The sequence below is a fragment of the Erpetoichthys calabaricus genome, chromosome 6 (genome assembly GCF_900747795.2).
Source record: "Erpetoichthys calabaricus chromosome 6, fErpCal1.3, whole genome shotgun sequence".
Lineage (NCBI taxonomy): Eukaryota > Metazoa > Chordata > Cladistia > Polypteriformes > Polypteridae > Erpetoichthys > Erpetoichthys calabaricus.
In genome coordinates this window covers 43,327,228-43,342,216 of record NC_041399.2, presented here as the reverse complement: position 1 = coordinate 43,342,216, position 14,989 = coordinate 43,327,228, and the positions used below count along the sequence as shown (strand labels likewise).

General features: G+C 38.1%; 1 protein-coding gene across 4 annotated transcripts in view; it reads left to right on the top strand.

Annotated features, from left to right (window-relative positions):
- tcea1 (transcription elongation factor A (SII), 1) overlaps positions 1 to 14,989 on the top strand; it is a 38,434-nt gene that overhangs the window by 13,599 nt on the left and 9,846 nt on the right. For all 4 annotated transcript variants that reach the window (XM_051929386.1, XM_028803530.2, XM_028803528.2 and 1 more), the window contains exon 3: positions 7,267 to 7,372. In XM_051929386.1, the coding sequence (XP_051785346.1) occupies positions 7,267 to 7,372 (106 nt within the window). The remainder of the gene's footprint in view (positions 1 to 7,266; positions 7,373 to 14,989) is intronic.

The window sequence follows — 14,989 nt, the reverse complement described above, 5'->3', positions numbered from 1 at the left end:
GTTATATGTGCAGCAAGTAGCTAAGGAATGTTACAGTGTGGTGGTCTGATTTTGTTTTGTTTCTCCTTTTTTGTAACTGCAATTCATTTGATACAAATAAAAATCATCTGCATCAGTTCTCACTTTTAGTGCAAATATTTTCACAGTCAAAAAAGAAAAACACAAGGCAAAAATTTGAATAGAGAAAATCAAGATAGTAGTTTTAGCTAATATGTGAACTTAGCCTTAAAAGACTTGCGTTTCTTCAAAAAGGTTTTAATTTTTTTTTTTTTTTTTTTTTTGCCAAGAGCAACATCCATAAAAAGTTAAATGTGTGAAAATGCCATTTATATGTGTTAAATGTAGGTTCTTTTCTAAATGTTTTGGGTGCGGCACAAATTCTGTGCTATTCCACTGTGCAACATCTTCATTTGCTGTTGAGGATGATACTTGGAAGTTTCAAACTGTGCTGTGAAATCATGAACAAGACATGTAACCTATCACCCCATGCAATTCGTTTTGCAACCATGACGTACAATAACACCTCCACCAAAAACAATAGCACATAACTATTAAACAAGTTAATCTACCAAAAATTGAAAGATGAAAGTTATATTGGCACAAAATAAAAAATACATCCTGGTAAATAACTATAATATATTGCAAGGCTTACAGAGATAAGATTCTTGGTCAATAAATGTATGGGAGTGGTGGGTCTTGAATTCAGACATTATTAGGGCTGAATCGAGTAATTCAATTACTAAAAATCATTGAAGCAAATTCTTTGCATCGAAATTTCATTTAACCCATATAACTAAACCTCGGCAAACTCAGCATGTTTCACACGGATGATTGTTAGTATCGCACAATTTTCCTCTGCTGTGGGTACATGACGTGAAGACGTGACTGCAAAATGGAGGAGGAGAGAGAATAAAAATGCAGCACACTATTCAATGCTGACAGAGTAATTTTTGTGTATTCTAGCAACATCCATGCAATCAAAGTGTCTTTTTTCTTCAACAGGAAACACTGCATCAAAGCACAGAGCAAGCCTCAGTTCTGAGCATGTTGATATGCTTATGTTTCTTCATTGCAACTACCACATGCTCCCTTTTAGGCTTACCCACACAGACACACAACATATCTACCTCATCCAGGAGATACAATCCAGCCAGAACTTTTTTTTTGCTTGCCTCCTGCAAATGACAGAATGCCTTCCAAGAAGACAGTAAAGGCTTATGTTATGCCTGAGCTGTAGTTAGGTTGAAACTTGTAGTCCTGAAAGTTAAGTTTCCCAGCTTAAAGGCAGTTTTATGTGGTGTTGTTATTATTGATTTATGCTTTAGTTTTGTGCTATGTAAACCTTTTTTTAAAGTACTTTGCAGTTGATATATCATTTTTTGTATTCATTTGTTTTTGTGTTTCAGACCATGTTTTCTTTAAAACCCTGAAAATAATATGGCACTTAAGACAATAAAATTGTTTGTCAAAACTAAACCCATTTAGTGCATTAAAGTTTGCCATTGAACATCTGGCCCTGTATATGTTCCTTCTTGGGCAGGGGGACCTCATTACGGCATTGTGTGTTACCAATTGTGTTCTTGGCGACTCTGGTCCCATCTGCCTTCAGATCATTAACAAGCTCCTCCCATGTAGTTTTGAGCTGATCCCTCACCTTTCTCATAAACTCATGAGGCAAGATCTTGCATGGAGCTCCAGACTGAGGGCGACTGATGGTCAATTTTATATTTCTTCCATTTCTGAATAATCGCACCAACAGTTGTCACCTTCTCACCAAGCTTCTTGCTGGTGGTCTTGTAGCCTATTCCAGCCTTGTGCAGGTCTACAATTTTGTCCCTGATGTCCTTTGACAGCTATTTGATCTTGCCCATCATGGTGAACAGGTTGGAATGGAAGAAATTGATTCTGTGGACAGGTGTGCTTTGTACACATAATGAGTTGAGATCAGGAGTACAGTATCTGTAATTGATTGTGTGACACCAGAGAGCGCTATCGCTCCTCAAACCACGCAGACAAACGTCCAAGACACCAAGTAAAAGCACTGGAAATATTTTTAATTTCTTCTTTTCGATATTGTGCCACAGTAGGCACCACAATCACCCCTAATAAACAATAAATCAGTAATCACAATACAATAAACCAGTCCTCCTCTCCCAGCAGCTCCGTCACTCTACCTCCCAACTCCGGCTCAGCTTGCTGGGTCTCACATAGTCCTTTATATAGTCCTTGACCTAGAAGTACTCCTGTCCTTCAGTCCATGTGATTCAATAGCACTTCCTGGTCAGATGAAGACTTAATATTTTTCTTTAGCCTGGAAGTACTTCTATTCTTCCGTCCCTGTGACTTGGGAGTACTTCCAGGCTATAGGGAAATTAAAAATCCCTGCGTCACATGGTGGCACCCACGGTCCCCAGCAGGTTTGTGAATCCAAACTCCATCTCCCATGATGCCCTGCGGGAATCCGGGGCACCTCTATGCTGCAGGGAGGACTCCATCTAGCAGCCGGGATAAGCTGCCGGCCGTCTATCACAGTTGATTGATTGGCTGTGTGCCCATGTGGCACATAGATTACGATCTGTGGGAGCCAGAATCCTGGCTGGGTTGTACGGGATGAAATATTTATTTCTCTCAATGTTATGCAAATCAATTTATAACTTTATTGTAATTTTTTTTTCTGGATTGTTGGTTGATATTCTGTCTCTCTCCATTAAAATGAAACTACCATAAAATTTAGAGACGGTTCATTTCTTTGTAAGTGAGCAAATATATATATAATATATGCAGTACACTGTTTGACATGAACTTTGAAGCTATTTTAAATCCCTGTGCTTGTATTATACTGGAAGTAACATCATGATGTTCGCAGCTTCAGGTTTGTCCAATTACTAGTGGTTTTCTTACCCCCATTTCCACTACCAAAATATTCTTATTTAACCTCTCAGGTATTTATTTTGATACTTTTGTGGCAGCTGAAGTTTTTTTGCAGTGTTATGATGGTAAGAATTCTAATATCACTTTGGTTAAGTCAGTCGTCTGTATGAATTTGTTCTGTTTCAAGTAAAAGTAAATAACACAAACAAAACTGTTTTACGGGTGTTATATTGTTTTCTACCAGTTGTTAAGTGGGGTTCAACACATTTCATGACACCTGATAATGCCACAGTAATTATTTTTTAAAATCAAATTAACAATTTTACAGCAATTGATATATTGATATTAAATCTGCATTACCCTTTATGGGTTTATTTTGCTGAATGACTTGGTTTTGAAGATACTTTGTGTAGACTTCACTATTGTATTTTATTCGCTGAGTTTTATTTTTCAATCATTTAAAGCTAGACTGATTTCTAGCTCGACTGATGATTTGGCTGTGTATAGACTATTTTTCTGCCTATCCCCACTTTGAAACTTACCTGGCTTTGTCCTCCGGACATAATACATACACACACATAATACACACAGTCCCTGGGTTACATACGAGATAGGGGCTGTAGGATTGTACTTAAGTTGAATTTGTATGTAAGTTGGAACAGGTACATTACTTTAATAAATGTTATTGTTGACCGACTGTAACCAAGTGCTGTGCCAGTGAATGATGGAGTTTCACCTCTTTCTGACCTTTTTATTATTTCTACTTTATTTTCAATGGTGATGGTTTTTCTCTTCTTTAATGTAGCACCAGCACTTGCATCAGATTTGTGTTTCAGAGACATTCTTGAAGGGTGAAGACAAAAGGTTAAGATGAGCTCTTCTGTACAGAACTGTACACGCTATCACAGCAGATTAGGCACCAGTCGTCAACACGTCTGATGTATAGGGTAGTCCAGATCTAATTATGCAATTTTCATTACGCTATAACTTATTCAGTTTATTACATAGAAAATCACCCGAAAAATCCCGGACCATCGAGAAGTGTGCAAACTGATGACATGAAGAATCGTCTTCGCGCCGAACTGGAATCGTCCCCGCATAAATCAAAGTCATCCAGACGATCTAGATCTGCAGAATTAGATCTGGACGACAACTTCCTGCTATGTGCGTAACAGTACAAGCAGGCTTGCTATTGAGAACGAATGGGGGTAGCGAGGATCGGTTCATCACCAGCCCACATCACAGTTACTTCCACTACAGTATGCTGCCTGCAGTGTCCCGCCGCACCACCGCCCCCATTCAACACGCAGCCATCCGAGGCACACTACAATGCTACTCCCCGTTCACCCTCAATGGCCTCCGTTCAGCCACAACAGCGTCACCACTTGCAGCTTGCCACTTGAAAACCTTGAAACCGCTTGCCGCCGGGAGCCGCCTGATGGACACTACACTGCACGAGCAGCGAAATCGACCCCCTCCCGCCTCCGTCCAGCCACCGCTTGCAGCGTCCCCGGGCCGAAGATGACGGAGCGGCAGTTACTGAGGCGCATGCGTCGCAGCTCTGTTCGTATGTTGTAGGTCGGGTGTCCGTAACCTGGGGACTACCTGTACTTCTGGGGGATTTCAATATACATATGGATAATATCAATGTCCCTGTTACTAGAGACTTTACAGCCTGCCTTGAGAGTCTTGGATTCCAGCAGCACGCTGATGTTCCACTCATTCCAAAGGACATATCTTGGACTTGATTTGCTGTTCTGGAGTTACCCCGCTTGATTCTACTGTAGATGAACTCCCCATAACTGATCAATTTCTTATTTCATTCAATGTTAAACTTGCACTTTCCAATACTAAGCTTTCCCGTCTCATGTCTTTCTATAATATTAAGAATATTAACTTAGACTCTCTTTCCTCTAGTATTGATTCCCTTATGGACATTTATAATTTATCCACTCCTGAAGACCTTGTCTCACATTATAACACTGAACTTAATGATATTCTTAACTCTGTCGCTCCATTAACAACTAGATCCATTTCTTTCTCCTGTTCTGCTCCCTGGTTCACGCCTGAACTTCGGCTTTTGAAAGCCAAAGGCTGGCAACTTGAATGGTTGTATGAAAAAACTGGACTCTTTGTTCACAAAGAGAGTACAAAAACCATATACTTTATTACAAGGACTGTATTGCCTAAACTAAATCTAACTATTATACTCATTTCTTCCAATGAAGGCAACACCAAGTCATTGTTTTCACTGCTTAACAATATCACACAACCCCCGGATTCTTTACCTTCTCACCTTTACTCAACTGATTTTTGCAATTCCCTTATGTCCTTTTTTTAATGAAAAAATCCAGATGTTTGATCAGTCTCTTGGTATGGATTCCTCCAGTACTTCATTTGAATTTCACCCACCAACTCACTCATTTTCCTCTTTTCAGCTTCCTAGTTTCTCAGAAATCTCAGATCTTGTCTGTAAGTCTAAGCCATCCACCTGTCAACTGGACCCCCTCCCTGTTGTTCTGGTCAAAGCCTGCCTCCCCTCTCTGGTCCCTCTTATTTCTGCTATAATCCACTCTTCTCTCACTACTGGTACTGTTCCTTCATCTTTTAAAACTGCTGCAATAACCCCAATACTGAAAAAACCTGGTGCCGATCCGACTAATTTCAGCAATTTTGTCCTATTTCTAATCTACCCTTCATTTCCAAAATTCTTGAAAAAATAGTGGCTATTCAACTTCATTCTCATTTATCTCAAAATAATCTGCATGAACAGTTCCAGTCTGGTTTTCGTCCCCTCCACAGTATAGAAACGGCACTTATAAAAATTACTAATAACCTCCTTATGTCAGCTGATTCTGGTTTAATTACTATTCTCATCCTCCTTGATCTGAGTGCAGCCTTTGGCACTATTTGTCACACTACTTTTCTCAATAAATTATCTTTGATTGGCATTACCCACACTCCACTAGATTGGTTCAGATCCTACCTCTCAGGCCGCACTCAGTTTGTTCAGCTTAAAACTTTCACATTACAACCCACTGCTGTTACGTCAGGTGTACCCCAGGACTCTGTTTGGGGCCCCTCCTTTTCATTATGTACCTCCTTCCCCTTGGAAATATCTTTCGTAAATATAACATTAGCTTCCACTGTTATGCTGATGACACCCTGCTGTATCTCACTAGCAAACCTACTGTTTCCTTTCTACCCTGCTCACTTATTGATTGCATAGCAGAAATCAAATCCTGATTTTCTTCAAATTTTCTTAAATAGTGACAAAACTGAGGTTCTCCTCATTGGTACAAAATCAATATTATCCAAAACTGATCATTTTTCATTTGCCATTGATAATTCCTCTGTCTCCCCTTCCATACAAGTTAAGAGTCTGGGTGTCATCCTTGACAGTACTTTATCCTTTCAGTCCCACATCAATAACACCTCCCGGTCTGCATATTTCCACTTGCGTAACATTAATCGTATTTGCCCCTCCCTCTCTCCCTACACCACTGCTATCCTTGTTCATAGCCTTGTCACTTCTCGTCTGGATTATTGCAATTCCCTTTTCTTTGGTCTTTCTCGCAAATCTCTTTATAAGCTTCAACTAGTCCAGAATTCAGCTGCCCGCATCATTACTAGAACCTCCTCTATTCACCATATCACTCCCGTTTTGCAGCAAGTTCATTGGCTTCCAGTTAAGTTCCATATTCAATTGAAAATTCTTCTGTTAACTTTTAAGGCTCTGCACATCCTTGCCCCTCCATATCTGTCTGACCCTTTCCATGTTTCCAATTCCCTCCCGTACCCTTAGATCCTCTTCCTCCATCCACTTGACTGTCCCCTTCGTCTGTCTTACCACTAGCTCTGGAACTCACTACCATCCGAGCTTAGAAATATTGAATCATTTTCACTTTTCAAATCTAAACTTAAAACTCATTTAAGACTGCTTTTTCTCTTTGATTACAATTGCTCTGTCTGGTTTTAATTTTTGTATTTTAGTTTTGTTTATATTCTGTGTTTTATCTATTGTTCGGTGTCCTTGAGTGTTTAGAAAGGTGCCTACAAATAAATAAAATGTATTATTATTATTATTTACCTAGGCTAAAGATAGATATATGTGCACGTTTTTTTAAACCTGACATAACTATTACATACAATAATGAAAAATAACTTCCAGTATATACCTTGACCATAGGGATTTCTCAAAGTAAGGAAACAAACATTTTGTTAAACTAGTTTCTAAAAAGTTAAGTGAATTCTATTTAAATCATGCTTCCATTATTTTTGTTACAGAAACTTTTCAAGTATTTCCCATTCAAGTACAGCATATCTTTAACTGTAAGTAAAGACATGTTATTTTTTCCCCACTAGACTAACTTGCTATATTATCTTCTGTTCTAGTCTACAAGAATTGGGATGTCAGTAAATGCTATTCGCAAACAGAGTACTGATGAAGAAGTCACATCCTTAGCCAAGTCACTCATTAAATCATGGAAGAAGCTCTTGGGTAATTATCAAAAGAAAATTTTAATATGTTGTAAGAGAGGTGGAATATGGTAAAGGACCTAAAAAAATAAACTGGAAAATGATACTTGTATAGTTGAGTACAAAGTATAGGAAGTATTGTATATGTGCATAATTTCACAATTACCACATATTACTTTAGAAACGTAATATTGTACATTAAATAGCTTCAAAATTCTAAGTGGTGGTTTGAAAACGGAAAATTCCACCTGCTGTATTGTATTATAACTTTTAAAATTTCTTGTGTGTTTATTAGTGAGAAATATCCCGTAATATCATAATACATTAAGCCAACTAAGTGAATTCCCCCTGGTTATTTGAATAGTATAAGTTGATTTACTGCTGAATGATTAATTGCATTTTTATTGTCATTGCGGTAAGTCATTTCTGCAGTAAACATATAGCTGTGGCAAACTTAAGCTGCAAAAAAGTTAGGCAAGTAACTGAACTACAAACTAAAAGGCTGAGATAGCAGAAACTCTTTCACACTGCTGACATTCAATGCAAACAATTACATCATATGCATAAGAGACACAATAGCAGCTCAGTGTCCATCATGTCGTTTAGCAAAGGCAATGACAGCATGGATGTAGCTGAAGCCAAAAATACCGCCCAGCCCCCTCTGGGCATTCAACCTAACATAAATGTTCGTAAATGAGACCTCTTGGTTTTCAGGCTTCACATGATTGTATTTGATGTTGTTGGTCTTGTGGACCGCTGGGACACCTGGATTCAATCCATCAATGCAGGGGACTGCATGTTGCCTTGTTCAGATGGTGGTGGCGCAGATTGCCACCACAGAGGAACCTGAAAAGAAAGCAGAGATCAGTGGAGATTAGTATGGATAGTGGATCCCTGCAGAATATGATAATTCTATGCTCATTATGTCTATCACGAATAAATCTAAATGTAGGTACAAAAAAGCCATATTTAAAATAATGAGTTTTAAGCAGATTTTTTTAAAATGTTCCACAGTATTAGCCTGCCGAATTTCTATTGGTAGAATATTCCCAATTTTAGATGCATAACAGAAAGGCTGCATCACAACTTCTTTTAAGCTTGACTCTTAGAATTATTACCAGTCCTCCATTTGAAGATCTAAGGTTACGACTTTCAGTATAGGGGGACTGGCATTCCAAAATATAGGACGGAGCAAGATTATTTCATGTTTTATAGCCATTAATAGTATTTTAAAGTAAATTCTGAATGACATGGGTAACCGATGTAGCAACGCTAAAACTGGTGAAATGTGCTCAAATGTTCTTTTCCTAGTTAACGTTCTGGCTGCTGCAATGTGCACTAATTACAACCAATTGATGTCTTTCTTAGGTAGTCCTGTTTGATGTGCATTACAGTAATCTAGTCAACTAAAACCAGAGGCGTAAACTAATGTTTCAGCATCTTGTAAATTAATAAGTGGTAGCTTTTGCTATAGTCCTTAAGTGAAAAAATGCAGACCTAGTGATCTGGTTAATGTGTGATTTTTAAAGCTCAGGTCAAAGTCAACAATTATCCCAAAATGTTTTTACTTCAATTTTGACTTTTAAGCATAAAAGATCAAGATTGTTTCTAATACCCTCTCTATATCCATGTTTGCCAATCACCAAGATTTCTGTGTTCTCCTTATTTACTTTGAGAAAGTTACTGCTCTTCCAATTGGAAATGCTATTAAGACGTTGGATCAGAAAGCCAAGAGCATTAGGGGCATCAGGCAGCATCGATAAATAACACTGTGTGTCATTGGCATAGCTGGGTAGCTAACCTTGTGCTTTTAGATAATCTGACCTAATGGAAGCATGTAGACTGAAAAGTACAAGTAAATCCTGTGGGTACATCATATACAATATCATGAGTCTCCGAAGTATAATCTGTACAAATAACAAAAAAGTTTCTACCTGTTAAGCAAGACTGAAACCAATTTAAGGTGCTGCTGGAGAAGCCCACCCATTGTCTAAGAAGATTTATAAGAATACTTTGGTCTATTGTGTCAAATGCTGCACTCAAGTCAAACAGAACAAGAACAGATATATGGCCCTTGTCTGCATTGACCTGCAAACCATTTACTACATTAACTAACCAGTACAGTTTCTGTACTATGTTTTGTTCCAAAACCTGACTGAAACAAGAATAGAATGTTAAATAAAGTAATCATTTAGCTGCTTAATTACTGTCTTTTCTAGAATTTTACTTAAGAAAGACAGGTTGGAAATTGGTCTAAAGTTATCAAAAACAGAGGATTTGAGATTATTTTTCTTTAGCCAGGGGTTTAACAACTAGAGTCTTAAGACAGTCAGGGAAGACCCCCATATGTGATGAGTAGTTCACTATGTCAATTACACTTTCAATTAGCACATCAGAGACTTTTTTGAAAAAGCCTGTTGGTATTAGGTCAGGTGTGCAGGTGGAGCATTTCCGTTGAGAAAATGATTCTGCGTAGTTTGGGTAGATCTATTCCGGAATCCTGGGAATGAACTGGGGAGGGGGGTGTATTATATTATTTCTAATATCATTTATTTTCTTTTTAAAAAATATTTCGAAAGCCTTGAAAGTTTCACTGGTAGTTTTTAGGAGGCATTCCATTGAGAGAGCTGGGTTTAGAATGCAATCAATAGCAGATAATAAAACTCTTGGATTGCCAGCATTATTGTTTGTATTTTTAGAGAAGCAGATCTGTCACTCTAAGCGGACTACATTGTTATGTTCAGTTATTTTAGCCTTCAATATTTCATAGTGAACTGTCAATTTAGTTTTTCTCCATTTATGCTCAACTCTCTGGCATGTTCTCTTTAATTCAGACACTCTTTTGGTGTTCCAAGGTATAATAGTACTGGAGGATTTCTTAACTGTCTTTTCAGGTGACACTATGTCAGCTGTAGCTCTCACCTTAGCATTAAAATATTCCACCTTACTAGTAACATTATCAGCATTATTAAGGTAAAAACTACACTTGGACTGATTGTTTAGAATTTTAGCAAACTTTGAAGCTGCATATATATCAAAATAACATTTTTTAACAATACACTTCTCATTAATTGTAGTTCTCAGAGCTTCCACGTGATACCAGGCCACTTTTGCATATCATTATATACCTATATCCACAACCTGCCTCACATCGACTTTTAATCCTTTTGAAGTCACTAAATCCAGCGTGTGTCCTCCCTTATTTGTGGGCTGGCTGACATGCTGTCTCAGATCAAAGGAGTGCAGTAATTTCAGGAATGCTCTTGCTTTTGGGTCACACTGGTCTTCCACATGAAAATTGAAGTTGCCTACAATTAGGAATCTGTTGTAGTTATTGTATTATTATAGATATTAAGTCTGAGAATGCCTCAATAAAAGATGCAAAAAGACGATGATGATTATGTCATTGGCGTTTTTAGCACTTCTGGAAGTTATTGGTCACCATAATAAGCTGATTACTTCACTAGAAAGTCAAGTGGCATCATTAATTCTTTGGTTACAGAAATGTTTGCATTCTTGAAGTTAAAGAAAATGGTTATGCCATTGAATTTCTGAATTGGCTTTCGGCTGATCTGTTTCCTCCTTGTTTGATTTTACAGCTGTAATGGGGAAGTGTAATGGGATCAATATGACAAATCATAATTCATTAATTCCACCTGAGGCCATTAATATTAAAGATTGTCAGGGCAAAGAATACTCCTAATTTTTCCTAGGAAGGCCAGCATCTTTTTACCAATTTTTTTACTGACCGTTCAGCAGCATCTCAAGCCCAGATAAAGTGGTAAAAAGAATACATGAGCTAGGATAGCAGTCATTTCTGTTGTACAGACCTATAAATACCTAGGAGTGCAGATGGATGATAAATTGGACTGGACTGCCAATACTGATGCTTTGTACAAGAAAGGACAGAGCCGACTATACTTTCTTAGAAGGCTGGCGTCCTTCAACATCTGCAATAAGATGCTACAGATGTTCCATCAGACGGTTGTGGCGAGCACCCTCTTCTACGCGGTGGTGTGCTGGGGACGCAGCATAAAAAAGAGGGACGCCTCACGCCTGGACAAACTGGTGAGGAAGACAGGCTCTATTGTAGGCACGGAGCTGGACAGTTTGACATTTGTGGCAGAGCGAAAGGCGCTGAGCAGGCTCCTGTCAATCATGGAGAATCCACTGAACAGTATCATCTCCAGACAGAAGAGCAGCTTCAGCAACAGACTGCTGTCACTGTCCTGCTCCACTGACAGACTGAAGAGATCGTTCCTCCCCCACACTATGCGACTCTTCAATTCCACCCGGGGGAGTAAACGTTAACATTATACAAAGTTACTGTTTGTTATACCTGCATTTTTATCATGTATATATATTTTATCATCAGTATGCTGCTGCTGGAGTATGTGAATTTCCCCTTGGGGATTAATAAAGTATCTATCTATCTAGCTAGCTAGTTAGCATATATGAATGTTTGAGTTCAGGATACCATTAGTGAGTACCAAGCTACTGTTGCATTCACCTTTTAATAATTGCGTTCTCATTTTTCATTCACATAAAGTGCTTTATCTTTACTATGCTTCTAGGATATTAAGTACTTGTTTTGAATTTAAATACATCTACTATTTGATCCACTTAACAGTCATTGGAGGGGCAGGGATTTTCAATATGCTTTATTTCATTGGTTAGGGGGACTTGTGAGTGACCCTTTTGACACTGCCTTAGATGATGAATCTTTTGCCCAGCATTGTGTGTTGCAGGGCAGTGGATATTCAGTGATAGTTTATCTTTAAGCTATTCTTTATAGTTATAGTGGACCGGAGGGAGGTCTGGAGTTTGAGTCTGCAGACTGACCCTGGTATGGTCATGTTGGTTTTTGAGAATAGCCATTTAAGCCATTTTGAATGTGTTTCAAATGGGAAGGAGTCAAACAAATGCAGAGTTACCCTGATGCTTTCTGCCTTCTTATTTATTTTCTTCTGCATCTTAGTTGTCTCTTCACTGTTGTTTATAATTAACCTTTTAGTTGTTTGTTGGAACATCTTATGGTGGGAATAGCAAATGCATATACATCCTTAATTACTTATAGAAGAAATTTGATGTTGCATTTATTCAGGAGTCCAGGTTATTGATGAGCTATCATAATAAATGTTTGTTTGTAGCAGCCTTTGCATTGGAGCTCTAGTTTGCACATAGTCATTACTCTGCTGTGATGCAGCTTACAGCCCAAAAAACTTGATAGGAGTGTAGAAGATATTGGTAGATTCTGTTATATCTATGGTGGAAGGATAATACAATTCTGCAACATTTATTCAATAGTACTGTATCAGTCATCATTATTTTGTGAACAACTATCTACATTTTAAATTTAAAACTCTACTATATTGTCACAATCAGCGTGAATGCCTTTTTAGCTAAAGAGTTCCTCTTTACTGCCACCTCCCTCATTTGACTTGATCACTTTGCAGATTTGTTTTTCACTTAAGCCAGGTTGATTTTTTTCCCTATCATTAAATTTCTCCACTAAAACGTTGTAGTTTTTCTCTGCTTTCATGAATTCCTTTTCTCATTGTTATGATTGCAATATACAGTGTAATGTCGTCCAAATAATGATTGAGAAGTTGTAGCAACATGCTTTGTTACAATACTGCTTTTATGCAATCGGAGACTTTGCAAGTAATCAATAGAAATTGGGACACCTATAGGAATGGGTTGCTATAATTTTCAAGGGTTAATTACCTTCCATTGTTGCAGAAGAATTCAACCAATTACTTGTTTCCTGAATAAGCCATTTTTGTATAACTGAAAATTATATTTTTCAGTTTTTGGTAATGTAAACTTTTTTAACCTCTGTCCCTGCCCCATATCATGGCCCAGCGCGAGGATGTTATCTGCAAAAGGCATTATTAGACCACGGGTGTCTTGAAGCAGGTTACACTTTTATAGTGACACACTAGGCACACAACTAATCCATGTAGACCTCATGTTTTTTATTTGACACATGGATTGTCCATTTGGTGTGGCATAATAATACATACTGGATCCCTTTTTCCTTGTTGAGGCCTTTTCCTCTTCAGATAAAGCTGTCCATTTTTGTTGTTTTCTTTCAGCATTGTTCGTTGAACTGACCACTCTTATAGTCGAAGTGTTTTGCTGGGAAAATGCAGTGGTGGTTGGTACCACATTGGCCTATTTTAGTGACTCTAGTCTAGTCATGTCTGAGCTTTTGTTTCCTGACGTGCATCAATTTAATGTTATTTTCACTCATCCATTGCCTACCATTCAGAATTATCAGTCACTAGCATTACAGCTATAAACCTCATTCATATGACCTGAGCAGGTGCAAGAAAGTTGCTACCACACTACTGTTTCTGGAGTATAACATTGGACAACAGTATAGGTTGACAAAACCAATTTTCTTATTTTTACACCCTTATTTGGTAATTTTCATTTTGAATTTGTTTTACCTTTACACTGATACACAGATACATGACCTTTTATTAAAGTGGAACGTGGATCAACAGGAATAGAATCCAGCAGATAGCGAATATTTACTGTATATACAGTATTTAAGTTGCAGTATTAATATTACTGGATGTACAGTAACCTTAAAACTAATGGATAGAAACAATCCCTGAATCTACTGGTGTAAGTGCTTAATGGCCCAGTACCGTTTGCTATATAGGAGTGAAGAACACAACTGTGCTAATACTGTTTGTCTTTCTAAGGCAACTAATGTCATATGTGTCCCAAAAAGAAGGTAGCTGGGTGCCAGTAATTATCTGTGCCAACTTCACCATTATCTGCAAAGCTTTATGATTTTGAGCTGAGCAGGAGCCAGACCAGAGTGTGGTGCCAACAGAGAGGATGGTCTCTACTGTGCACGTGTAGACGTTTGTGAAAATATAATGAGAAATGTGAACATTTTTCAGACATGTAAGGAATCCGTTTTGTCCTCTTGAAGGTAATTGAACTGTAAAGCCACATAGTTTTTCAACAGCATCCCCATCTTAGTACAGCTGGACGTATGATCTGCCTTCTGTTCCTGAAGTCTATGATCAGTTCCTTAATTTTGCTGATACTATGGTTATGACTGTTGTCCTGACCCGGACTAATCAGCAGGTTAATCCCTTTAATGTATGCTTGTCTCATCATTGTTGGTGATCATCATGCCTTTGGTGGTAGTGCCATCAGCAGATCTAATGAAATTGTAGGCACTTCTGGGCCACATAGTCATATGTGAAAATGGAAAACGAAAGGGAGCTCACCAGATTATCCTGTGGAGTGCCCACATTTCTCTCTCTCTCTCTCTCTATCTCTGTTTCAGCAGCACAAATCATCTGCCTGCAATATAGTAGATTGCCAGTTCTAAATATGTTTGTTTGGAGGATGGTTAACCAGTTACCACTTTCACAGGTAGTATTGTGTAGTCTTTGTTGGGAAGGTGATTGGCCGCCATGTCAGCAGATGCTACTTGCTTGCCTTGATTAGTAATAATTGAGTAAAAGTGATTTTCATGACTTTTTTTATTTCAATAAAGGTTTTATTACAAAAATACCTGTATAGACGCAATAGTTTTATATTTGCATTCCTCTGAGTGCAGTCACTCAATAAATTTTTCAGACCTCTGAAAAAGAGAAGTAAAACAAGG